Here is a 26,582-nt window from a genome sequence, read left to right on the forward strand (position 1 = left end):
TAGTGGGGGTATTAAAGTGGCACACAGGGAGAAGTGCTAAATTCTCTGCCCACAGAGTAGGGGCCTTCATTCGCCTGCGCTGCTGTCTGAAGTGATACAGTTCTGAATTCTGCTACCTTAGTGAGTTGCTCTGTGTAATGTTTGAAAGGGGCCCAAAAGAGACAGCGTATAAGTTCTCCCCTCCTACTTGCAGCAGGATGCAGGGCAGACAGCATCCCTCCAGCAAGCCCCCAAGTCCCATATTTCCTCAATAAGGGGCAACTTGCTCTCTTGCCTGAGTGAGCCTGTTGCAAAGAGGCCACCTGCACCCCTCTGGCTTCTTCTGCTTCAGTGGGAGCCTTCCAAGGCACAGGTAGGGCCTCATGGTGGAGTCTCTTTCAACGTTCCTGCTCTGGCCTGTCCCCTTGACGGTATTACAGGGCAGAGCTGCAGCACACTTCATGTCACAACTGGCCACCTGTTTGGGTGTCCTTCTAGCTGGACTGATTACGACACATACACACCTTTCACACAAGGAGTTTAACTCTGGAATTTCCCTTTCACTTTTATAGGGCATACACATGGCTTTGTAATGAATTTGCTAGCTTTCTGTGTTTAGTGTCTTTATTTATTTCATTAATAGATCACTCCTGAAATGACTGAACAATAAAAACACCACCCATAAATACCTATATAAGAAACAAGTTCAGGTCCAATGCATATGCAGACTGGGATAAAAATGTTCTCTTGAAAGGCTTGTTGGAAAAGGAAGGGAAAGGAACTTACTCGGAAGTAAGTTCAGCTGATTGTAATGGGACTTACTCCCAGTGTGTACGTAAGGGTTGCAGCTGAAGCTTCTTCTCAGAGTGGATAGGTGTGCCTTTTCTTCTCTCTCTTCCCTGCACACCAGTCAAACCCAAGCCACCCACTGGCAGAAATCCTGGCTCCTGCTGCATAAACTACTTCCATAAATGGTTTTGTAAGGGGATTAGAGAATCAACTGAAAGGAACGGTCCAGGCAGGGCTATGGTATTTTTTTTAACACTGCATTTATTATTTGCAGTTTAAATATGACAATATAATAAAGATGTTTCATAATAATAATTGCACTTTCAGAGAAGCCTCCCTACAGCCAACCTGTGATGCCTATTTTTGCTGCTGCCCAGTCAACCTGGGTTTGAAGTACTGAGGAGCAGGATCAAGGCAGGGAAGGATGTTTCAAAATATTTTCCTCTCTCTTTCCCATTTTGTTTTTGCAAACTTAGGGAGGGGAAATAGTTTTGCTCAGTCTTTCGTGTGTGTTGATGAACAGCCATCAGCCTTATTGGACTAAATTAATTTTTATATCACACGTCAGCAGACTCAAAACTTGAGCAAAGCCACTTCACTTTCCTTTCAGTTCACATAAAAAATAAAGAGTTGAGTTTAAAATGCTGTTCTTCCTCTATTGTACAGGTGCTTTCATAATGTCAAAATATCTCTACCCATATGGAATTGCAAAAGCAAAATTAGTCAGATCTTGTGATGAGAATAGTCAAAAGCTCTTAGAAATGATCACATGCAATCAAGCTAAAATGTACTGGAAGAAACAACTTTTATTAAGTAATTCAGTCAAACTTTGAACATAACATTGGTGCCAGGCAGGCATACATTAAGGATTTTTTTCCAGCAATGAAAAAAAACTGCCCAGTACAAGTAATTCCAGATACTGATTCATCCAAAATTGATCCCAGGCTTCCTCCAGTTTTCTGGGAAATGCTTTGTTTATAAAAGTCAAAGTCATATTAACCAAGAAACATTACTTGGAAGTTTCTAAAGTCATCCCTTTCCAGCAGTGCTGCAGGTGATATTATACCAAAGAGCTCTGGTATTCCATTCTTTGTGGGAAGTGGGCTAAAGAAATTCAGTTCATTAAATAAATGTAAAATAAGGGTTATATTTACAGCTCATGGGTTTTAGAATATGGGTAGTAAATGGGAGGCAAGGGAGAGGCACTTGTGGACTAAAGCTAGAAGCAGAAGCACAACAGCAGAGAACTGTGTGGCACACAATTCCAGCACTGCCTGGCTTCCAGATGTTTGAGGTTCAGAAAATTGCCAGTACTTCCTCAGCTAGTTTGGCAGAAATGGGTTAGAGTCAGAACTGCCTCTACTAGCAATGACCTGTTCCTGACTTGCCTTGGCAGGCAGATCACTGTGAACTCAAGTGCATTATTTCCCCTTAAGAAGTCAAAGGAGGTTGACCGCTGTCCCTTGGGTCGGATCCCAGCTGGAGGTTCAGAAATGCTTAACAGCTTGGTCTACACATGAAGCAGAATAAGATATAACACTTCAGATAGCAAATGAGAACTCCCATTTTAGAATGCTCCCCCAATGGGAAAGCTCCCTGCGGGTTAAAAAGTAGCACACCAGGAAGAAAACTCTATGATTAGGCTCTTACCTGCTGTGCTAGCTTTCTATGTTCATGGACTATTTTTTGTGCAAAATTCAATAAATGTTAAAATGTTTTTCTCTTACTTGCTCTCTGCAATGTCATTGCCCATTCTGATGCCTCTGGATTTCACCCCCTCATTCCACTGCATATTCAGACCCCCACCCCTGTAAGTGCTGCCCTGTGGATTAATTTAGTTTCCTAACAATGAACGGAAAGAAACAACTCTTCTAGTGACAACTTGGCTCTGAGGCACCTGTGGAATCTGCTAATGAAGCAATTAGTGGTAAGAACAAGGAAATAAATTATCTCAAGACCAGGCAAACCTATACAAAGAACTGGCCTGGATAACAAAGGAGGTTACTCTTTTTTCAAAAAATAAATACTTTGTTTCTTTATTCTGCCCTTTGAAAAAGTTTTTTTCCTAAATATGCAGCTTGTGGAACAAAGCAAGTCAACTGTAAAAAAGACAAGTGACCAGCCAACACCTATCTCTCTGATCCATACCCTCAACGTACAGTTGTTTCTCTATCTGTAGCCACATCAGGACCACCAAAACTTGACAACTGTCTCCCTAAACCTCCTCCCTCAACAATGGCACCCAAACCTTTCACTGCTGCTGCTCACTGTGGCTACCCAGCCCCAGTCCCTGGGCTGCCTTGTAAAACAGCAGCAGAAGGCAGCAGGAACTCACACCTGCACTGGGGGCACTCAACCCACTCCACAATTCAGTCACACAAACAAGGGCATTTTCATGTCCAGTGCTGTGGCCCAGTCTAGTTAATTGCTTAATATTTTCCACTACTATTATGGGCTCCTGGGTGCTGTGTGGGGACATACACAGGTTCCTTCTTCTTGTCTCCTGAGAAACATCATGGAAACCAGCGTTTAGACCTGAAACACAGCATCATCCATGATCAGGGGACTCTGGGAGATTCTTACATACATCCACGGTGAAAGGAAGGACTGGCTCCCCCCCCTCAATCCTGCTTAGTGTGGGCCAGAGGAGCAGCATGTGCCACAAGCACCTGCAAATCAAGGATCCTGCCCACCCCACCCCACCCCACCCGTCTCTAGCCCAGGAGCTGGATCCACCTCCCATCAACTCCAGCCAAGAATGATGAGAACTGATAGTTCAGCCGCATCCCAAGGGCCACCTGTATTCCACTAAGGAAAACTCCCAGTCTCCCAACCCCAACTGCTGATTTCTAAAGTGGGGCCTCACACACTTTGTTTTACGGAAATGGCTCAAGTTGGCTTCCCATGGTCTGTTGGAAGGATAGAGTGTCAAGGCCACAGACAGGGCTGAGGTTCCCTGAACAAGGCAGGGAGGACTAGTGATTCTATGACCTGGATCCCTTGGGCACATTGGCAAGGTCCTGTCCACTTACCGCTGAAACATACTGGCTTTTGGGGAAACAGGTTTTCTGCTCTGTGGGGGAGGGAAAAGCAGAGCCTTCGGGGATGGGGAGGGGTGAGCCAAGGTCTTCACAGAAGCTCTCCTGGGGAGCACTGGATACGCAGCCACTGTCGGAGCCACTGGAGCCACTCCTGGACATGCATTGGGAGGAGGATTCTGAGCTCTCAGTCGCTGGGGGCAAAAAGAAGAAATTCAGCCACTAGACAAAAGAGTCCATCAGGGGTAGAAGTATATCCCAGCCAGATGTGTAAGAAACTGCAGCCCCAAAGAACCCACTCAGCTTCTGGGAAGCAGACACAGCAATGCTCTACACACTTCCAACCTTTTCACGTCCTAGTTTAGGCCACATTCTGACTGTCCATCCCATGCTCAATGACTAGCTTATGATCCATACCAGGCTCTCCTCTTGGACTGCTTGCCCCCATTTCTACGGTTTATAGTGCCCTCCCTTTCTGCTCAGTGTCCTTAGGAACTATGGCAGCTGGAACTGGGGAACCATCACAAAACAGCAAGTAAGTGCACAGGGGGAGGATAGCTTGCAAGAGGACCAGAAAGTAATGTTGCTCATAGCTTGAATGAGTGATGCTGCCATGGACTGAAAGTGAGAGTCTAGAATCTCTCCCCCCCCCCCATTCTACCAAGCCAAGCAGCCATCTGCAACACACAATGGTTTTAGAAACTGCTCCTAGAGAGCAAGGATGGTTTCTGAACTGGGGCTGAGAGAGACAGGTCATACATACTCATGGAAGGCTGGCTGCTGGTCTCGTTCTCCATCTCATCCTCCTCTATGCATGTGCCCGCATCCAAGGAGTGGCTGGTCGAGAGCATGCTGGGCAGCAGAGACTGGTTCAGGTACATGTGCAAGTTGAGAGGCCCAAGCACTGTGCAGGAGGAGGATGGGCTGCCAGCAGGCAGTGGTGTTTGCGACCTCTTGTAAGGGTTGGCGTGGTCAAACAGAGAGACAGCAATAGAAGCCCGAGTCCTGGCTCCTGCCACAGAGAAAAAAAGGGGGGAAGCAAGTCATGAAGAGCTGGATAGCAGCTGCGTGGGTCCTTGAGGAGGGCTGGGGTGTGAGAGGGTTGGGTAGACTTACCCCTGCCTTTCATGATGTAATCAATGGCACGGTCATGGATGGCAGCTTCACTCGGCTTGATGTCCAGGAAAGGCTTGTTCCCCACACCCATGGACACCATCTCCTGCATGCGGATCTCTGGGGGTGACAACAGCCATGAGGAACATGCCTAGCCTCACAAAAAAGTAGCTCTGTGAGTTCTCAGAGCCACCAAGCCCAGCCTCAGTCTCTGGCAAGACAAGCAGATTTCTGGTAGAAGGGGCAACTTAGATCAAACTTGGTGAACCAGGTCACATAGCTTGGCTGCCTCTGGAGAAGCAGCTCTGGGCACAAGGAGTCCTAAAGGACAAAGCAACCGCCAGACCAAGAAGCTTGTCCCAGGCAGTTGTCAATGCTCTAGTTAATCCCTCCCAAGAGAGTCATCTTGCTGGCACCTCCCAGGTATTACATGTTAGCCAGGGAAAAAACAACTGGTAGTATTAGGGAGGGTCACCTGGTGCAGTGAAGTCCAGGGCTCCTGGGCCTTGCCTAGCTGGCACTTGCAGCTCTCCTCCCTTCTGCATATGGCACGACAAACTGCCCCCTTCCTCAGACACCAGACAGAGCACCTCTATTTCGTGTGACCAATCACTCTAGTGGGAGTGGGGGCTTCCATGGAGAATCCCAGGAACCAATGACCTACTTCATGTCGGCAACTGTCATGCCCAGAGAAGAACCTGGAGGCCCTATCCAACAAGCTGCCTGTGCCGCCCCTGCTATTGCTTCCACAAGCCACTAATTCTGACAGAAAGGATTCAGTGATCCCACAGGGAAGAGGGTGCCTCGGCTTTACTGACGCCAACCTTTATTGCGGGCAGCCTGCTCCCACAGGATCTTGGTAATGTCACTGGTCCAGGCCAGCTTGGTCTCAGGGCTACTGGCCTGCAGGACGTAGGTGTCACTCGATTTCCGCCTTCTAAACCAGATCTCAAAGCGCAGCCCACTCTCGCCGGAGTTCTCAGTCAGGCCAATGTCTGCTGTCTGCAGGGACAGAGCGAGTGAGTCAGCAAGCTGGGAGGCAACTGGGGTCACATGCTGGGCTGAGGGTATACAGGGTGAGGCAGAGGGTGCCCCTGAGCTGCCACCATGATGATCCACCTCAGTGGTGTGGTTTGATTTAGTGCTTACAAATGGGAAAGAAGTTCGCTCTGAAAAGTTCAGCCTTGGTAAGCTTGACAGGGAAGGTGACGTAAGATGTACTTGGGAACATGAAGGTGTGAAAGCCCTGCCCTCCAACTCACACAGTCCACAAGCCGCACGTGGGCTCCAGAAAAAACCTAGTGCCACTGCCTACTGGCTAGCTGAGCATCTGGTTGCAATGCATGCACACACCTTGATGTATCAAAAATCGTGCAGGTCTGCCTGAGGCAGCTGATAAAATGAATGTGTGACGACATTGTGCTTCCCCCCAGCCTGTGAAGAAGGCATCCCCCTCCCTATCTGGTGCCATTTGAGTTTCTTGGAGAGGCAGCAGCACTCGCAAGCAGCAGTGGGCAGCCTTACCTTAAAGGAGCGCTTGTAGATGTAGACATCCAGGCCCCCCTCAACCCGCTTGGGCTTGCTGAAAAGGATCAGGTCTTCAAAGAGAAAGACATGGCGCTGGCACTTCCTGCGGCCCAGACAGACGCTGAACTCATCCTGGCGCACCAGCTGCCCCTGCTCCTTGAGGTTCACCTGGGCAAAGAAACCATTCATTCATTTGCAAAAAGGTCTGGACTGGCAACATTCGGGGGGGGGGATGATGTCAGTTGTACATGGGAGTAGAGGACTGCGGGCCACGGGGACAAGCAGCAGGTGCCCTGTCGCCAAGGGCAGCCTGACAGGCCTCTGATGCCAGAGTCCCCCTTCCTCCTGCCCAGAGCAGTCTGTTTCTAGCCTGCCTTGCACTCCAGGATGTGAGGCTGCTGCCCCGAGATCCCTTTTCATGGGATCAAGGAGATGTGGAGGCAGCCAGGAGCTCAGCTGGTGCTGATCCTGGCAGGAATCCGCTCCTCTCCCCTGCCCCCTCCTCCTCCCAGCCCACTCACATCACAGTCCCGGATGGCGTCCATGGCCAGGAGGTCGTTGCCGTGACGCAGCTGGAAGCGCACCATCTCCTCGGCGGCTTGCAGGTAGGCCAGCTCCTGCTCCTGAGCCTCCCCACACTGCTTGATCAGGTCCTTCAGGAGGAGGGCGTACTTGCTCATGCGCTGGATGGGCTTCAGCAGGTAGGAGGCCAGGTCCATCTTGTCCCCCAGCTGCATCTGCTTGAGCTGGAGGCCAGAGCAGGAGAGCGGAGCTGAGTGGCTGGAGCCAGGGAAAGACCAAGGGCCACTCTGCTCCAGCCCAACGCCTGGAAGGGGTTGCTGGGAGGGGGCAGGACTTACCCTGAAAAAAGAGTTCCCACGGCTGGCCAGGAGCGAGTCGGACTTGGGCTTGTTTTTGCTGTAGAGAGCATACATCCCAAACTGATCTTTCTGCAAAAAGGGTTAGAAGCACACAGGCCCCCCACAAAGGGAGGCCACAGACTCTGTCAAGGGATTGGCCACAAGCACACGGACACAAAATACAGAGCTTGGGCCTCAAGGAGAATGGGGCACTGCCACCACAAAAGCCTGCAGGCTTTCATGCTTCCAAAGGTGATAGCAGGCCCAGGCTAGGCCATGTACAGAGAAGATAGTGGAGGCCCCATCCTGGAGGCCTTCAGCTTGCGCTGGGGCTCCTGCTGACTCTCCTTTATCCTGTTCCCCTTTGCAAAATCCTCTCAGCAGGCCTTATTCGTCTGCCTGACTGCCTCTCCCTCCTGCTCCTGCCGTGGTCCTTGGACCTAGAGCCAGAAACACTGGCGCTATGGGCGGGCATTTCAAGGGCATTTCCCCTTGGGAGCCCTAATCCTTACCCTTAGGCCTGCCTGCCCACCTACCAAAGTTCCCTGCAAGCAGCCCCTCCCCAGCCCTGCCTGAGTTTCTCCCTTACATGTCTCAGGAAGCAGTGGCTGACCCGCAGCGGGTGGTTACAGCAGTTCTCCAGTTCCCGCAGGAAGTACTGGCTGTGGAAGTCGTAGAGCTTCTCCAGGTTCCCAAAAATGACGCTCCGCTTCCCCCGCAGGTCTTGGGGCAGGTCCAGCCGCTCCATTTCAGGGAAGTAGCTCTCAATGATGTAGCGCAACGACCGGACGTACTCCTGCTCAGTCATCACCATCTCTTCAATGATGTGCCGCAGTTTGCTGCAAGAGAGGAAGCCAGGAGCAAAGTTGGAGGATGGTGAGAAGAGGCTTCATTCTTCAAGGTCTGTGGAGCTAGAGGGAGAGCCTACCAGCTTGCTTGGAAAAACAAGCTCTTCCCCAATGGCTGCAGATAAAAACACATCCCTGAAGCATTTTTAATCTGCATCTGCCCAAAGAGACGTCTCTCCAACCCCACCAGTTTCTTCTTGCCTTTTTGAACAGTGCTCCATGCTTAAGCTGCCAACTGCTCTGCCAGCTGACTCCCCCTGCTGGTCCATTCTCCCTCCCCAGAATTAAATAACAGGGAACATCTACACTACAAACATATGCTGGTGCTACTCCACTTTAACTGCCTGGCAGTAGATTGTTGACAAGCTGAGAACACCCACCTCCCTGAATGAGGAGTCCCAAAGGGACTGGCTGTTAAACAGGCTTCTGACTGGATCTGCCCACAGCCCCACTTGGACGGCTGTTAGCAGGTGATACTCCGACCTCATCCATACCTACCTGCCCAAGCTCTTTGCCTCTGGTATGGAGAGGCTGCTCCTCTGTTCCGCTTGCAAGCCGCCAGGTGCCCAACTGGTTGGGCCGAGGTGTTGCCGGGCCACATGCTCAGTACTGCTCACTTCCAGCCCCTTGATGAAGACGCCGGTGTTGCCGTAACGGGCTGGCTCACTCAGAGTCCGCTGGCAGCCAGAGCGCAGTCCCTCTGTGCAGGGCAGGTCAAAACTCTGGGCCTTCCTCAGGGGCCTTTTGGGGAATGGCTGCTGGCCAGAGGATGGGGTGGAGGGGCGGGAGGGTCCTGCCTCCAGGACTTCCACAATGCTCTCCAGGGTGACCTTCTCCTTCTTAGAAGCCTCTGGAATGACCTGGCTTGGGAGCACAACCTGCTCCCCAGTCCACCCAGGGAGACGGAAGGGGAGTAGCCCCTCCAAAGGTGGCCTGCCCTCCTGGCTGAGCTCTCCCTCAGGTGATAGCTTCAAGTCAGGAGGGCACAGAGAACTCTTGATCCTCAGAGCAGCTTCCAGCTTCATCTCAAAGCCCAGCATGGTCTCCTGGCACTTGGACCAGGCTAGCTGCCATTGCTTCAGGGCACGGCTGCTCTTCAGCTGGCATGCCAGCTCCTTCATCTCCTGGAATCTGGCACTACTGATTTCTGGGTGCTGTCTCTTGTAGCTCTCCAGACTCCTGAGAGCTGAAGCACAATCCTCAAGGGAGCTGCCCTCCTCTGTGCTGATGCTGGAAAGGTGGCGCATGCCCTCCAATGCCCATTCGTAGGCCTGTAGGGGAGGGAGAAGGAAAGAGCAATCAGTGGAGGGAGGGAAGGAGGGTGGGGTCCACAGGCCTCTGCAGCTAGGCCACAACAAGAGGCTCTCTATCTGAGGCTAGGCCCTGTCACCAGCCTGACTGACTGACTGCCAGGCACGGCTGCCAGGCTGCGATGGAGGCAGCAGCAGCTTGGCTTGCTCAGGCCCTCCCCAGGAAACGCGGCACTTGGAGCTGTTTGGGAAAGGCCCTCCTCTTCTTTGTCCACAGTCTGAAAGCCACATCAAGCTTTTCCATGTGCCTTCCTCTGCCCCCCACTCCACCTTTTCTCTCCTGCTTCATTTTCATTTGTTTTCTCTAGAATCTTGTGTGTGCAAACATGTGTGTCAAGTATCACGTGGACTGCTAGGACTGGGGAATTGGCTGACTCTACAGACAGCAAAGACATAAGACTGGAAATGGCCCTAAAGCAGAGTGCAGGGGGTGCACTGGCCTGCTGCCTGTAGTGGGAAGATCAATGTGGCAGGATCAGTCCCAACATGCCCCACACCCACCAATACTCTGCCCAACAATAGATTTGTGGGGAGTTGCTCCAGAGAGGTATCCCCCTCTCCTACCACCACCACCAAGAAAGCAGTATGTGTTGGGTGTGTGTGTGTGTGTGTGTGTGTGTGTGTGTGTGTAGTCAGAGGGTGCCACCAGAGGGCGCCTTGTGTGTGTGGAATCCTCCCGGGGTCAGCAACCTTTTTCAGCCGTGGGCCGTCCACCGTCCCTCAGACCATGGGGTGGGCCGGACTATATTTTTTTTTGAGGGGGGGGGGAATGAACAAATTCCTATGTCCCACAAATAACCCAGAGATGCATTTTAAATAAAAGCACACATTCTACTCATGTCAAAACACCAAGCAAGCCCCACAAATAACCCAGAGATGCATTTTAAATAAAAGGACACATTCTACTCATGTAAAAACACGCTGATTCCCGGACCGTCTGCGGGCCAGATTTAGAAGGCAATTGGGCCACATTTGGCCCATGGACCTTAGGTTGCCTACCCCTGCCTCAGCCCCAAACTGAAAACAACTGTCCCCAGAGGGAATGTGGAGAGCTCTGGCGGATATGGAGTAGGGCTAAGCCAAAGGAGGGATTCAGCCTTAAAGAATAGCACAAGTGGGCAAACTGTGAATGCAAAACATGACCCCCTGCACGCCGCAATTCAGACATAACTGCATTGGAACAAAGATCGCTCCTGCAACCAACTCTGAAGCGAGAGCTAGTGCAGAACACTGCCTCGCATCTCAATAAAAGTGACCCCCTTTTGCCAATTTCCAAGAAAGGCTTTTGGGGGCTAGTGGTGGTGAGAAATGCAGTAGCCTATGGCTGTCTCTTCTGCTTCAGTGAGGCCACTCCCACGTCCATTCAGATGATTGGCTTTGTTGTTCCTCACCCCCTCTTCCAGGTTAGGCCTGGTTGGTTCTAGTCTGGACCAGATTCTGAATAAATGTAAGCGGGAGATGGAAATAGAGCACAGTGCAGCCAAAGCCTTTCAGAAACAAAGTAAGGAGTGCTGAGCAGGACTTAGGTCCTCATGAATGCCACCTTGGTTGCCAGACTGTAGTGGGTATTTTGGGCGGATGGGAGTGCATTCTGTAGCATATGTGGAGAGTCCACATATTATTCTACTTTATTAATTGTTCTGTAATACTTTCCCAAGTGTTGCTTTGGTATTGTTGTCTAGAGGGCAGCATTGCAAAAGTAGGACAGGAACCCCCCCACCCAGAACATTTGTGTTACAAGATTTCCACAGGAAGCTACAGGGCATACTGAGCAGTCTGCCCACCTCAAAACTTTTGCAGGAGCAAATAGCACTGAAAGTGTGATCGCATATACCGCCCCGCCCCCACCCTGAACACAATACAGCACATAAATGTAGAGTTTAAAGGACGCGGGGGGGGGGGGCAGGTTCCATAATCTCCCAGCCAACGGCTGGCCTTTACAGCCTGAGACAGCATCCCACACAAGGGACTAATACAACAGGGCCTACAAGAGAAAGTGTCTTCATGAAAGAACAATGCATATCCTTGGTATGTCTAGTCCTGTGCTCACAATACTGGTCCCACTGCAGACATGCAGAGAACTCCAAGGCCAGCCCCCGGGGGGGGGGGGGTTGTGGGCTGAAAAGAAGCGCAGATGCCAAGAGTCTGAGGCCTGCCACTTTGAACAGAGCAGGCTGAGCAAGGGATGTGTGCAGGCTCCCTCATTAGACATGCATTTCCAGCTGGGCCTGGAAAATCATCTGCAAGCCCAGGCTGCATCTGCAACTCTGATGCTCCCTGTCTCTAGTTTCTGTGGCACCAGAGAGATAAGAATCACAGAGTTGTAAGGGATCTTGAGGGTCATCAAATCCAACCCACTGCAATGCAGTAATCACAGCTAAATAATTCCTGACAGACGGCCACCCAACCTCTGTTTAAAAAGCTCCAGTGAAGGAGAGTCCACTATCTTCCAAGGCAGCCTGTTTCTCTGTTGGACAGCTCTTACTGTTAGACCATTTTTCCTAATGTTTAGTTGGGAGGAGGAGGAGGAGGAAGGTGAAGAGGATGTGAGGCCAGCAGCCCTTAGAGTATCAGTTTAACACAGAAGCAGGATCAACAAGTCAGCACAGGGACAGTCTAGGAAGTTTTGTGGTCCCCATCCTCTCCTTTTACTCATGCACCAGCATACAGTGCAATCAGAGTTCCACACTGATACTTCCCCAAAAGGCCTCCTTATATTTTTACTTATTAACAAAGACAATGCTTGGCTAGGAAACATTTTTAGTATCTATATACTTGGTGCAAAAGAAAGCGCAGATAGCCTGCCCTGAGCCTTTAATGTTGAGACAGAGGGAACACCTGCGGACCTCCAGAAGTTGTTGGGCTGCAGCCCCCACCCTCATCTCTGATCATTGGCCATGCAACATCTGGAGGATCACAAGTTCCCCACCCCTAATTTCATGGGAGAGCATTTTCTATCAGTCAAAGTTGGGGTGATTGTTCCTGGGTTCCAGCTGCTCCTCCCTCTTTGCCTTCCCTCATCACAGATGACAAATTGACCAGCCAAGAAAAAAGGCAAGAGTTTTGGGGGGGAAGTGGGGGGAGGCCTTCCCGCATCCTGGGTGAACTCTACACTCCCCCAAAGACAACAAGCACCTCTGCTTCCTATTTGGGTTAACTTTGCATGGGAGGCTGCATCTCCTTTCTTTTCTTCTCCCTGCTACTGACACCCCCAAGCAGCTAAGAGAGAAAAACAGTATCCCCTCAGAAATGAACCCCCTGCAAGACAAAGGAAAGAAGCTCCAGCATACCTTCATCCTTCTGCCAAGAGGCTCTGTAGCACAGGGTGAACCACCAAAAGTGTAAAGCCCAATGGAAGTCCCGCTCTTGTCTCCTCTGCAGCCAAAGCCAAAGCCAATCCCAAAAGTAACCAATGAGGGGGCTCCAGTCAAAGAGCCAGCCTATTCACAGGCAAATGCTCCCTGCTGAAGTGCCAGATGGAAGAAGGGGGCAGGTGGGGGTGCTGGAGAGAAGGGTTGGAGTCAGCACAAGAGTGGGGGGAGGAGGAGAGGCTGCAGGGCCTCTGAGGGACAGCACTCCATTACTGCTCCTAAGCAAAAAAGCTCTTACAGAGACAGGCACCAAAACAACCCAAACACCCCCACCCCACCTCCTCTCAGGGGTGCCTGGTGCTCTTTTGTCCTTGCTTATAGGAGATACACAGTCTCCCATTCTTTTCAGGAAATTAGAATGACTGCTATTATAACCTACCCCCAAGCTGAGGCATTTGAACTACTTGCTGACCAGTGGTGGCAAGTACAGGTGAATGAGTCGCCACAGATCAAACTTTACTGGCAGGACTCAAATGCCATCATTTTCAACAAAGGCAGTTCACACATTCAGCCAAGAGGAATCAAGCCTCCATGAGTGACATATGCGTTTCCATGACTGGAATTAGGAACTATGGAATGTAACCTGTGATTCTTTGGCAAAGAATCTTGCTTTTTCTTTTTTAAGTACAGAAAGTAGGACTGTTTTCTGAGAAGCCTCAACGCCGCCCAGCCACTTGCCAAGACACAGAAGATGACCTCTAGTCCCAAATCTCTCTTGAAGCAGGGAAGGGGTGTCAGCTGCCTGACTTTTGTTGAACCTGTTGGAAGTGCTGGGATGCAACACAGCTTATTAAGGCCAGTAAGATGGCATGGGTATGGGTTTGTCCACACTTCTGCTTGTCCTGTGTCTAGACAGTCCAAGTGATTTTCTGATTCTCTCCGGCTTTCTAGGCATAGGTCGTAGCTGTTTTGCCTTTGTCCTGCTTCATTCCCCTGGAATTTCGCACAAAATTGGAACAAAGAGCAATGTGCAGAAAACCCAGTTGCCCTTTGTTCTGGTTCAGTGCTAAGCCACAGGTTTTTGCAGGGGAAAGTGGCAGCGCAAAGGAAGTGTAAATGAGCCCTTAGGAAAGAGTTCCCAATTCTAGCTATCAAGCATGCATGTCCTATAATAAACATAGCTCTCTTATTTTCATACTCAAAGTCTCGCTGTGATTGCTTTCAGGCTAAAAAGCATCCAAACAAGGATCCATGACTAAGCTCAACTTCTGCTGTGGCAAATAAATGCCGTATGCTAAGACACACAGAGAGAGAGAGTGCAAGCCACAGCATGGCAGTGAATCTGAACAGAAGTTACATTAGGGGACATCTGTCTCCCTCTACAGAACTCACCTGGTCAAAGAATTCATACAGCTTGATGGTCTGGCCTATCCGGCTCCTGCTGGCCTCCAGTTGGCTGCAGAACCTCTGGAACTGGGTTCTGTACATCTGCAACTTGACATGACACCCTGCGTGCAGCTCAGCAGAGGAAGCATCTTCCCACTTGTCCATCTCTCTCAGAGATTCCCAACCCCTTCGGCAATATTCCTGGAAACAAAGCCCAACAGCAAATCATTGCATCACCTCTGGTGGATACATGCAGCTTCTCCTGGTGTTGCAAAGATCCTGAAGGCTGATTAAGCTGACTATTCCAATGTGGTCCTGGGACCTTTCTTGGCATGAGGACCAGCCCTGGTCATATAGGCCTGCCTGGTGGAATCATCATGGCTCACCAACCTCTGGAAAGGCTGTAAAATGTGGCCAAAGACCAGGTGGGTTGAGCTGAGGGGGTCTCAACATGGGACAGAGATGCATGAAAGTGGCCTTTCCAGACTACAACTCCCAACAGCCCTAGATGTCCAAGATCAGGGATGATGGAAGTTGTAGTCCTGAAGATCAGGGGAGCACTATGGGCCCTTTGCCTAGCAATGTGCATGTGTGTGGAGGATTGGGGGTACATGACAAAGAAAAATAAGAGGCAGCCAGTGTATATGCCACAGCACTGCAGGCAAGAAATGTTCCTGCCAAAATCCATCTCATCTTTCCTCCTCAAAAGAAGCTAAGCCACCCAGGCATAGGGCTTGCAAATGCAGGGGAAACCTCCATTCCTGAATAGAGACGAGAGCTGTCCCCAAGACATTTTTCACTGCTTCGCTTGCTCTGTTTTCCTAGTGCTGGCTTGGCTGCCCCACAGCTCCAAGTTCTGCTGCACTTCAGCCCCAGTTCCTAGTATCCCCGCTAGGGGGAAGTCTTTTGAAGGTTTCAATCCCTCCTTAACGTACTTCTCATTTCCCTTTCAGAAGACTATTTGCAAGTATTCGATAGCTGGTTTTTTTCTTGCTCTCAGGGGTTAATGTTGGAGAGACAAGTTACTAAGGGTGTAAAGTAAAAAGGTAAAGGACCCCTGGATGGTTAAGTCCAGTCAAAGGCGACTAAGGGTGTAACTGGCCTGCTCTAACAGTAGGTGGTGATGTAACCTCTCTTGTCACTTGGCTAGAGTGCATAGTTTCCTCTATATTGTTCTAATGTCCTCTTTAATATCTTATTACGGTTTCTTCTGCTGCATCTAGCTGTGCAGCATTGCTTACCATTGCTTGCACAGCTGCTTACTCTTACTGTATTTTTTTCTCAGTTCTACTAGAAGTTAGAATGTTTGTCAAAATTTCATGACATCACAACAGCCCTTTTAACTGCTGCCAAGAGTCTTCAGTGCCATCGCAAGCAAAATCTCTAAGCACATTGCAATACAGACTGGAATAAGGGAGGGGGAATAGTGTCCTGCAACTTCCACTCCAACACTGTTGCAAGGAAAAAAAGATGAGTTCTGAGCAGCAATGGAGAAGAAATTTGATTCAGTTGACATTTAAAGCCAAATCAATCATATTTGCAGTTTCCAAAATGTTATGAGAATTGAAACACAGAACAATCCTTTGAAATTCATGCTTATCCAAATTTTGTGCTACTGTTCTCTAATCAGTGTTTACATATATGCATAAATGAGGAGAAAGGGCACATAAACATGGACTATATTAGTAAAAAAATAACATACAAAAGGGCATTATGTTAAAAGAAATCACTCACAAAAATGTGTGCATTAGTCTAAACTGCATTTAATAATGTATTTATTAGGATATATTTGCACTAAATGCTGAAGAATGTCCATTAATATTTTTTTTAATGCAAACTGCTGCAGAAATGTGGAGAACTGAATCTGAGATTGGAAAAATGAGAAAGTAAGGGCCTGTTTGCCCTGTGGTTTCTTAGAATTTGCATCAAATCAGTAACACTTGTCCAAAAGCTTTTCATTTATATCCCAATGTAGAAAGGCAAAACAAAACAAAACCCCAAAATAAGCCATGCTTTTTATTGTTGTGTTAGAACAAAAGAAAAACCCCTTTAAGACCAAATAGAAATTTGTTCCCCTTCTGATCCAATCTTTTTTTGGGCACCTGAACAGAAAAACACTCATTTTCCCTTGCGGCACATTGTGCGAGTGTTCCTCTTTCACCGATGCCTCCTTGAAATAGCATGGAGGAAGATGTGGCATGGGAACCCAGAATCCCGCACAAAACTTGTGGCAGTACTAATCTGCACTGCAACAAGCAGAAGAACATGGAACAAATGGATGTGCAGGTAAACCCAAGAGAGCTAAAGTGGACAGATCTTTCCATCACTGGTTCTGAGGTATGTATGTACACATAGGCATACAAAAATCAGGAGACTCCCAGTCTCCAGTGAGGACCCACTGCAGTTGCCCATGCAGAGTCCTGCCTGCAGATCCTAAAGTTCACCAAGGCACAACCAATGTACAATGAAAGTTTTCTTTGAGCCAAGGTGCTTTAGGGCTTAGCCCCAGAACCTCTTTTCATGTCACTGCTCAGCCTTGGAATATGATATATTAATGAAAAAGTGTTTGCCTCTCAACAAAGCAGCCAGCCTGTGGATTTGTGCGGAGAGTGTCGGGAAAGGACTTACACTTGCAACGAGCTCAAAGTCCTGGAACTGCCTCTGTGCTTTAAGCAAGACCTCCAAAGAACCATCCAGCTCACTCAGCTCCGTGAGCCGTGTTTGACCAACATTCTCCATCCATCTGCTGACCTACAAGAGGCAAAAAGGTAGATCAAGGCCAAGAAGAAGCCTCTCCGCCTTCAGAGAGCAAAACCACACACTCCTGTTCCTGGAAAGAATGGGAGTCACTCCGCCCTTTGGTCTCCTAGGGAATGAGTGGTGCCTCCTCCACCTCCCACTTAAGGGAATCTCCTCTCCTCTCAATCATTTAGCCTTCTAGATTATTATTATTTTTAATCTCTGCCATGTGATTCTGTGCTACTTTCAGATTTTGATCTCTTTTCGTGTTGTTTATTTTTATCCTGTTTTGTGTTGTAAGCTGCCTTGAGAACTTGGCTACATAAAAATACTTAGAATGAATAAATCCATATGCTTGTAATGACAGAGGGCGGGCTCTGGAGCTCTTTGCTCAAAACTTTGAGTATGAGGTCTCTTGACTCCAGAGACTGGGACGGTGCAATTGTGGCACTTCACATTGCTCCTAGAGTTCCTAGATGCTGCTGCTCATGCTGCTAGCACAGTCCTTATATCATGGATGTTTTTGGGAACCTTACCTGCCAAGCCCAGGGAAAGGCCCTGTCCCACTGCTCTTCCAATAACAGAAAACATGAGTCCAAACTGGATGCAGGATGCACATCTATCTACTGACCTCTAAAATGCAAGCCTTTTTAACAACCTGCTCCAGTGATGGATCACAGCCAATCAACCTCAACCCCAGGCTACAAGACTGAGTGGCCAAAGGAGGTGAAAGAAACTCCCACTGGCCCAAGGCCTGCCAATCACCACTATTTCAGCCCCGTCAAGATTTAATTTCAGCCATCCCAGGTGCTGTTTAGTGGACGTTCTGCTTCACTGTCAACACCAACCCCTGAGCCTGACTGTGCATAGTTTTTGGCCAGCACAGCAGTTAAAAGGATTGGGTTGTAAATCCATCTGAGCTGCCAGAAAAATGTCAACAAACCTCCCGGAAGCTTTCTTCAAAGGCTCCAAAGTCTATCACCAACTCCAGGGCCTGGATGCGCTTGTTTGACATCATCACCAGCTGATGGATGCCCTCGTCCACTCCATTGTAAAGCGCAACAGCTGCCTCCAGCGCATCTCTGAAAGGGAAGCATGGCCCAGGTATCATCAGCTGGAGTTCCAGTTTCTTACAACCTGCTACTGTGGGTACTGCTTAAATCCCTGAGATGCTGTGACTCAAACAAAGGCCCAAGATTCCAGGACATTGGAGGGTGATGGGGTGACAGAGGAGGGCACCAGCTCATTGCACAGCCATGTGGCAGGACAGAGAACAGATGCCAATGTCCCACTGCCCTCCAAGAGCTTCACTTCCCTTCTGATCAGGATGCAGCAAGCAGCTGCTGGTATCCTCTCTTCTGGTTGGATTTGTGGGAGTGGGAAAGGAAGCTCTCCTTGTGAATGGCTGCATGGCTTGCCAGGCTGCCTCAAAGTTCATTTCACACCCAGCAGCATCTCAGTCTGCCCTGGAAACATCTAAATATCTGAGAACTACTGTAGGTGGAGAAGGTAGTGTGGACACTTTTTTGACTGCACTGCCACAACTGCTACCACCCCCATCACCCATTACTCCTGCTGACAAGATGACTGGCAAGTTTGCACAGAGACCTTTCCTGGTCCAGAAGCTCATCCAATCAATGAATTCATCTTCCCTTTTCACCCCAATCTGGGGCAAACACAGCCAACGGCTGCCTGTCCTGCTCTGTGCTGTGCAGGAGGCAGCAGTCACAGCCAGCCGAAAGGGGCCTTCCCTAGGCTGTGCTCAAAGCCTTGAAGGAGGATCTGGTAAGTGGAGCAGTGGGGCAAAAAGTTTAGGATGGCAGAGCGCCAGTATGCCTTGCCGCCTGGGCTGAGCTCAGTAAAGGAGGTTACCCCACACATACTTTCCAGATCAAATCACCAGATTCAAGCAGGCCTACAACAAAAAGGAGACGCTTGAAGTGGGTTTAGAGCCTCCCCCTCCCCACCGGAATCTGTTTTCTTTGGCCAATGTTACTTTGTAGGGGGGTGGGGGGGAAGGTTCCAACAGCAAGTGCCAACAAATGTCTTGTGTGATTCCAGGGTAATTTTAGACTCCTGTGTCTGAAAGTTGCTTTTGGCAGGACTCCTTTTTGGAGATTTCCTTACCAAGCTGAAGGCTCTTTCTCTCATTGAAGGGCTGGTGGAGGTGCTTGAGAAATAAGGAAACTGAACTCACTCAATTTCAAAAGGAAAATGCAGGCACTCTTAGCGGAAAGAGGAACAGTCTTCAAAGACAGCGTCTCAAATACGGGCCAGCAGGGGGCAAGCCCTTTGTCTTATCACCACTAGCCCTGGCAGGGAGAGCCCACCCACAGTGCCTGAGCATGGCCACAGGCCCTTACAAGGCAAGCCACAGACTGGAAGGAGACCTTCCCAGGCTGAACCAGGTCAGAGCCAAGCAACAGGCAAAAGCATCAGAGGGAACTGGCAGCCTTAGGACAGCCCAGGTGGGAGCCCAGGCATACAAAGTGGGGGTGAGCCAAGTGTTGGCAGAATGGCCTGGAACTCTCTTGAGGGCAGTAGGGCTGTTGCTGCACAGCTTGTTACTTGTCAGCTAAGTGGGGCTTCATCAGCTCTCTTGGGGTCTGAGCTGAAGGTGACTCACCAGGAGATTCCTGCATTGCAGGGGGCTGGACTAGATGACCCCCAGGGTTCCTTTCAACTCTACAATTAAATGATTCTAAAAACAAAGGCTGTTTTAAGGAGGAAGGGCAGGATATAAATTCAATAAATAAATTCAATAAATAAGGTTGCAGTGGATAGCACGATTAAGATGTCAACCCAGTGTGCGGCCAACAGCGTGAAAAAGGGCTAATTCTATGCTAGGGATCATTATTAGGAAAGAGATTGGAACTAAAACTGCCAGCATAATAATGCCCCATTATGCAATCTTATGGTGCGACAACACCAGGAAGACTGTGTACATTTCTATTCACCTCACCCCAAAAAGGATATTATAGGGTGTGAAAAGGTTCAAAATGATCAAGAGGGTGGAGCAACTCCCTTATGAGGAAAGGTTACAGCCTTTGGCTTCTGGTTCACTTCCAGGCATCTCCTTCAGCAAAGGAATGTGGAGTCTCTGGTCCGAGGGCCAAATGTGGCCCTCCAGCGCCCCCCACTCGCCCACAGGACTCTCTCCAGGCCACGCCCCTTCCTGAGCCACACCCACCAGTACTGCTTTTGCCTGAGTAGAATGAACTCATTTAATACCGGTACTTCTTTCTTTGTCTGCATGATGTATGCATGAACAGAAACTAGATGGCTGTATAAAGGTAAAACAAATTCACCCCCATTGCTTTGTCCACTTTTGCCTCTAGTCCCACTCACCACTGTACTGTGGCCTCTGGAAGGTGGCCCAGAAGGGAATGTGGCCCTCTGTCTGAAGAAGATTCCCCATCCCTGCTTTTGGATTCTGATTGCTGGAGGAAAGCCAACCACCTTCCATATGGAAGGGCCCTGAACTTCCGTTCAAGTGCAGTGGAAAGTACGGTACCCCCAAAGGAAAGCCCTGGCTCATTGCTTGGGTCATTGGAGCTTGCTTACTGCAGACTCCCCAGAGCACTGCTGGAAAAGCGCACTGGTACAAAGAGCTGATTTGGTATCTGCATACTTAAGAAAAGCTTGCTGGATCAGGCCAGTGGCACATCTAGTCCAGCATCCTGTTCTCACAGTGGCCAACCAGATGCCTGTGGGAATCTTGCAAACAAGACCTGAGTGCAACTGGAGTGGAGCTTTTCAACAGGCAGAAAGGTAAGGTAAACACAACAAACTGGTTCAACAGCAAGGTAAAGGCAGCCAGGAGCCAAGGACTTTGTCATGAATCTGAGTAAATCAATAAAGGCAGGGTGACAAGGGACCCCCAAGTCTGTACATGTGATCCTCCCACAGGAGCCGGATGGGTAGGGGAGACCTATTTTGCATTACACTGTTACAGACACAAGAAGCAGCAGGCAATCCATCAAGAACTTTTTTTTTTGCTAGTCCTGTATACTGCTGAAAGCCGATGTTTTTCCTCCCTGTCCCCCTGAGCAGGCATGATCCAGCCCTGCTAGTGGCGAGAGGCCCTATCTGAAAGCACATCAATAGAAGGACTGGTCTGTGCAGCCACATCCGAAGTTCAGAAGTATTCAAAGTACTAATGTGAGACTAAGGGCTTATCCACACTTCCTCCCCCCACCCCCGCTTTCCCTCAGGAAAACCCATGGTTTAGTGCTGAATTGGAACAAATGGCAATTGGATTTTCTACGGGTTGCTATTTATTCTGATTTAGCACTGAAGAGTGGTTTTCGGGGGCGGGGGGAAGCAATGGGGCAAACACAAAACTGCTCAGACCTGTGCCTAGAAAGCACGGAACAAGCAGAAAACCACTCAAACCCATGCTTTCTAGGCATGGGACAAGCAGACATGTGGACCAGCCCCAAGAGGGCATTTTTCTGCTTCTGCGATTCAATGCAATTAGATTCTGCAGGCCGTCACTTGAACAACACAGCACATTTTTGCCTCTCACACTTGTGCGTGCGCACAACAAATCCCTGCCCAAATCTCCAGAGTCCAGATCAGCAGACCTGCTGCTGTGCTGCGGACAGGCAGCTCTCCCTTCCTCATAGCCTGGAGTCCCAGGGCAGGGGGAGAACCTCCAGCAGGCAGAGCCAGGGGCTCTTCTCCTCCCACCCAAGGAAGCTGCAGAGGGAGGAGCTAGGGCCTGCCTGGGAAGTGGTATGAAGAGTGTGCAAACGGAGCACCTCTGTGCAAATAAACAAAAAGCATTCCATCACTGAATCATTCAAACATGTCACTCACAAAAGTGTGACATGGTGGATAAAGGACTAGAGCTTGCATCCCTTCTTGCCCTTGGAGCTGATTGAAGTGCTATGGGCAAGTCATTCTCAGGCTAAGCTACCTCCTTCTCACAGGGTTGTTGGGAGGATAAAACACCACGTACCATACTCTGAACTCCTCAGAGGGAAGGTTGGATAAGCATTAGATAGTAAAATAATTTTATATGAGTCATTATTATTTATGGGCGTCATTTATTTTTAATTTGGGGGCAGAATCTTAATTGCCAGAGCCCCTATGGCTTCATGCCTTAGGGGGACAGAGTGGCAGTTCTTGTGTGCTTGGGGGCCTTTCACAGAACACCCCTCCTTCCTGCTTTTCTCCTGGCCACCCTCCCTCCCCACTCTCTGTTTCCCTATAGACTCACCTGTAGTCCTCCGTCAGAGTAACACAGGACTCTTCTTTCCTCAGGCGAGCAAGAAGTGCCCCTCCTTCCAGCTGCAACCTGACCAGCCGTCTATCATCAAGAACATTCTTCATTAATTGCCTGTAGCTCTTCAGCAAGGCATCAGCCTCCTGAGAAACCAAGAAAAGCACACAGACCCTGCTCAGGGCATTTACAATCAAATGTTTTTCTTAACCAGTATGAAAAGCAGCCTGAAAAAATTGCCCACCCTCACAAGCTCCTAAAAGTGACCTGGGAACAGAAGATGAGAATCCTCCCTCTTTGCTGAGGTATTATGATGATTTAGACCCAGTCGTTTTGCTCTGAGATCAACTGGTCCTTTTCCGTCCTTCCTGACACAGGTAGGTGCTGCTCTGAGGCCAACAGAACAGCAAGAGGCACCCAAGTTTCACACTGAAAAGATGACACAGAATAGCAGAGGGCACAGCCTCCTTACATCCTGCTCTCTGCTGTAGTTGTGCTGCAAAGCCTGCTGGCCTGGCCAGGTCTCCAGGCACTCCAGGGTCTCCTCCCCAGCAAGCTGTCTCTCTGCGGCAAGAAAGAAGCACCGGGATGCCCAAGACTGACACACCACTCCCTTCCCACAATACATTCTGGGCAACTGCTCTTTACTTCCTGGAGTGGACCTTCATTTCTGGCCATGGCGGCCAAACATAATAATGATACATTGGGGTGATTGTAAATGTTTGTGTCATTTACTCGGTGCTCCCCTCCCCTTGCTTACTCTTCAAACTCTTGAAACAAGTGATGGTTGTTCTATAGACGGGAAGCAGAAGACTCACCTCCGCTTTCTCTGGCCAGCTGCTGGACTCCACAGCTTGGATAGCTTCCCTGAGGAAGGTGCCAGCATCTTCGCATCCATGCAGCAAGTGCTCCAGGCGCTGAAAGGCCAGCAAGCAGTACAGAGTTGACTGACAGCCCACCTCCTTCCTTGAGGCTCCCAAACCAAGCAGTTTTCTCCTGGGTTAGGGAGGGGAACGCTGGGAGGCCCTAGAGACTGGTCTGGACTATGGCCAAAGCTGCTTATACCACCAAGCAGCAGCATTACTGGGCCAGGATGTGAGCATCACTCACTCACCATTCGAAAGCGCAGCCAGTCCTGATGGCAATACGGAAGGGACCCATCAAATTCCAGGGGCAGCTGCGCCCCCTCGATGTGCTTGTGGAGGGATTTCATGGAGGTGAGAAGTTCCCACTGAGGAGAAACAAACATGCAACTGCAAAAATGAGGCAAAGACCCCTGAGATAGGCCAATGGGCCAGTGAACTGGGCCCAGACTCTCCTGCTGGCCTTCACATCAATACCTCCCAGCTGTGCTGCATCTTGGAATAAGGCACTTGAAGGAGAGGTTCAGAGAGGAGAGAGATTAGGGCAACAAGAGAGGAATATTGGAAGGTTCAGGACAGAGAAAAGAAAGGACTTTTTCACACAGCATCACCTAGCTGAGCTGCGGTATTTTCTCCCACAAAAGGCAGTGAAGATCAACAACTTGGCTACCTTTATAAAGGAGGTACGACAAGCTCACAGAAGAGAGGAAAGCTATCAAAGGCTACCAGCCATGAAGGCTATGTTCTGCCTCTATCTTTGGTCAGCAGTAGGGGATAGGGAGGATCAGAGTGATTCTTAGTCACCATGGGTTAAAAACTTGTCCCAAGAGCCAAGGGATGTATAGACCCTCCTGGTGATTTTCCTTGGATGAAGGGGAAGTGCATGGAGTGAACACAGTCTAACAAAGCAAGGCAGGTGAAGGGTGGCTGCCACAGCCCAACTCCCAACAACAGAAACTCAGTTGGTTGACCAGTTGGTTGGTGGCAGCTCAGCAGAGCAGCACTAGAGGAGCTACCCAGGGTCAGGCATGAGTTACAAAAGGGAAGCAATGCCCTCAGGTTTCCCCTGGTGATGGCAAAGCACTCCTTATCTGGTCCAATTGATAATACAGTCGTACTTCGGAAGTCGAATGCCTTGCGAGTTGAACGTTTTGGGTCCTGAACACCACAAACCCAGAAGTGAGTGTTCCGGTTTGCAAACGTTCTTTGGCACCCAAACATCCAACGTGGGTTCTACAGCTTCCAATTGGCTGCAGGAGCTTTCTACAGCTAATCAGAAGCTGCACCTTGGTTTCTGAACGTTTTGGAAGTTGAACGGACTTCCAAAACTGATTCTGTTTGACTTCTGAGGTACCTGTACTTGTTTGGTGTCTTCTGCTGCTCTCCCTTCTTTCCAGAGCCTCCTTGGCTTAAGGCTTAAGCCATTTCTCCTCTAGCACTGAGAACATCTCCCCGCCTTCCCCAGCCTCCTCGCCTAGTTTAATTGCTGTCTTCCCTTTCAGCTGACATATTGGCATGTTGATGCCTTCTGCTTGTCAGGTTTGCTCTCTCAACCTGAGGGGCTGGTTCCTTTACACATGCTCAAGTCATGTGAAATCTAAATCATGCACAAAAGAGTCAGGTTGTCATCCTAAAAGAGGGGAAAGTCATGAAAAGTGACTGGGCACAAAACACTTTTGTAATTTGAAACAAATATGTTCAGATCTGGAGCAAGTTGACATTCTTCACCCAAAATAATCCATACAAACAAAAACTATGATTGCAAGCTTTTTTCTGAACTTTTGGTTGCCACCAACTAAGTATTACACAGAGTAAACCAATTAAAATTAACAGACACAACTAACTTAAATCCATTAATTTCAATGGGTCTGTTCTGAGTTGAATGTAGCTGGAGAAAACCTTTTATATTTGGAGGACTGCAAGAGACCACAGAGGAACAAATGTCAATGCTGCAGCTAGACCAAAAGGACAATTTTTGAGATTCTTTACCAGCTTTGAAATAAGCTGTTTTGTCTCAGCAGTATTTTGGAGCTAATGTGAAATTAATTTGTGGGAAGGGAAGAGAGAGAATCAGAGCAGCCTTTTTGTTTTTCCTATAAAGCCCTGTTCTGATGTGCTTTTTGCATTTTGGGAAATTCAGAATGGCTCTTTTTCTTCTCACTGAGAGGCAGCAGATAAATATCTACATTTATCTAAATATCTAAAAAAAAACATTTTTACAGAAAAGTGGACTGTATCCCCCAGCAGTTCCTTTTATTTGAGTGGTGTAGTGTTAAACACCTCTCCAAATAAAAGGTAGTCATTGAAGCAGGTTTGTTAAAAATATAAAGTCACAGTGTGCCAGTCCATGCAACCTGGAATGACACACAGGACAGGCCCATCCAACACATTTTCTAAAGTCTCCCTGCAACTGAGCTTGGAAGCTAAATAACGGAAAATAAAAGGAAGTTGAAATTCCTTTACATTCAAACTCTGTGCCAGATAAGACTACCCAGAATTTTGCAACAAAGAATTGCAGAGGCAAACAAGCCTGAGAGTAAAAGAGTGAAGTGCTAAGAGATGAAAAAGGTGTGTCAATACCACTCATACCTGTATAGAAGCTGGTTTTTCCAATCGAAAACTGATATCTTTCTCAACAAGCAACAGGGCCCCATGGATACAGCGAGGGACAGCATCCTGAAAGAGCAGAAACAGAGATTAGAGGAGCCCCTGCTGTTGGCTTTGGCTCTGGTCCAAAGTCTCGTCTGGTCTTATGAGCAGCTGGGCAAGGATCTTTTCTTGACTGTTTGCTTTGCACAGACTTTGCTCTGCCTTCCTACAAGCCATTCCTTTTTTTAAAGTGAAAGAGACAAATTTGATGGCCTGATGGGCACTGCCACCTGCTTGTTCTAACCGGGTTCCTCTGGTCACTCTTTGGGGTTGGAAGGAAGAGGAAAAGACAAAGGAGTTGGTAGCAAAGGCCTCACCTGCAGAACAGCTAAAGCTTTAAAGAGAGCTGGGACTGGAGAGCATCGACGGGCATCTACCAGGATAGTTAGGCCCAAAGCCTGGCACTCGCGCCTGGAAGTCAAAAAGAAGAGAAGACTTCATTGCTGAGGATCCATACAAGCTATTCTAGAGCGCCCAACTCTAGACAATAGCCTCTCAGCAACAGCAGCCCTCAAACCACTGGCCCTATTTCTTATACCACCAAGGGTGCTTCTAGACAGGTGGAACCTGGCACTACCCAATTACTGCCCTTCTCTTCCACAATATCAGTGGAATTGCAGCTGACTATCCACATTGGTCCTCAGGATTTTATTTAAGGAATGTTCATGGGGTGGGGGGAGAGAACTACCACAAAAGGGCACTTTAAAATCATGCATAAGGGCATTTTTAATCTTCGTTTTAATTAACTGCACATTTAAAGAAATAAATAAAAGTACATTTAATTAAATGTCATTAAACATGGATTGTAATAGTAAATTATTGTAATTCTAAGGAAACTTAGAATTTAAAATTTAACTTAGCACATCAATATTATTATTATGATGATTATTATTATTATTTACAAAACCCCACCCAGCATAAATCTCTGGAACAGACCAACATA

The 26,582-nt window shown here is 48.8% G+C and overlaps 1 protein-coding gene across 8 annotated transcripts in view; it reads right to left on the minus strand.

Moving 5' to 3' along the window:
* Positions 1-1,556: 1,556 nt before the first annotated feature.
* PLEKHG4 (pleckstrin homology and RhoGEF domain containing G4) overlaps positions 1,557-26,582 on the minus strand; it is a 50,025-nt gene continuing 24,999 nt past the window's right edge. For all 8 annotated transcript variants that reach the window (XM_079985860.1, XM_079985865.1, XM_079985862.1 and 5 more), the window contains exons 6-23: positions 25,957-26,050; positions 25,580-25,666; positions 23,242-23,358; positions 22,946-23,044; positions 22,125-22,273; positions 17,844-17,982; positions 16,790-16,912; positions 14,168-14,362; positions 8,653-9,425; positions 7,896-8,145; positions 7,307-7,396; positions 6,968-7,192; positions 6,444-6,614; positions 5,744-5,921; positions 4,923-5,039; positions 4,570-4,818; positions 3,801-4,000; positions 1,557-3,303 (exon numbers count right to left, since the gene is read on the minus strand). In XM_079985860.1, coding sequence (XP_079841986.1) covers positions 3,298-3,303; positions 3,801-4,000; positions 4,570-4,818; positions 4,923-5,039; positions 5,744-5,921; positions 6,444-6,614; positions 6,968-7,192; positions 7,307-7,396; positions 7,896-8,145; positions 8,653-9,425; positions 14,168-14,362; positions 16,790-16,912; positions 17,844-17,982; positions 22,125-22,273; positions 22,946-23,044; positions 23,242-23,358; positions 25,580-25,666; positions 25,957-26,050 — 3,262 coding nt within the window. In that variant the 3' untranslated portion in view covers positions 1,557-3,297. The remainder of the gene's footprint in view (positions 3,304-3,800; positions 4,001-4,569; positions 4,819-4,922; positions 5,040-5,743; positions 5,922-6,443; positions 6,615-6,967; positions 7,193-7,306; positions 7,397-7,895; positions 8,146-8,652; positions 9,426-14,167; positions 14,363-16,789; positions 16,913-17,843; positions 17,983-22,124; positions 22,274-22,945; positions 23,045-23,241; positions 23,359-25,579; positions 25,667-25,956; positions 26,051-26,582) is intronic.

The sequence above is a fragment of the Podarcis cretensis genome (assembly GCF_951804945.1).
Source record: "Podarcis cretensis genome assembly, chromosome: 8".
Classification (NCBI taxonomy): Eukaryota; Metazoa; Chordata; class Lepidosauria; order Squamata; family Lacertidae; genus Podarcis; species Podarcis cretensis.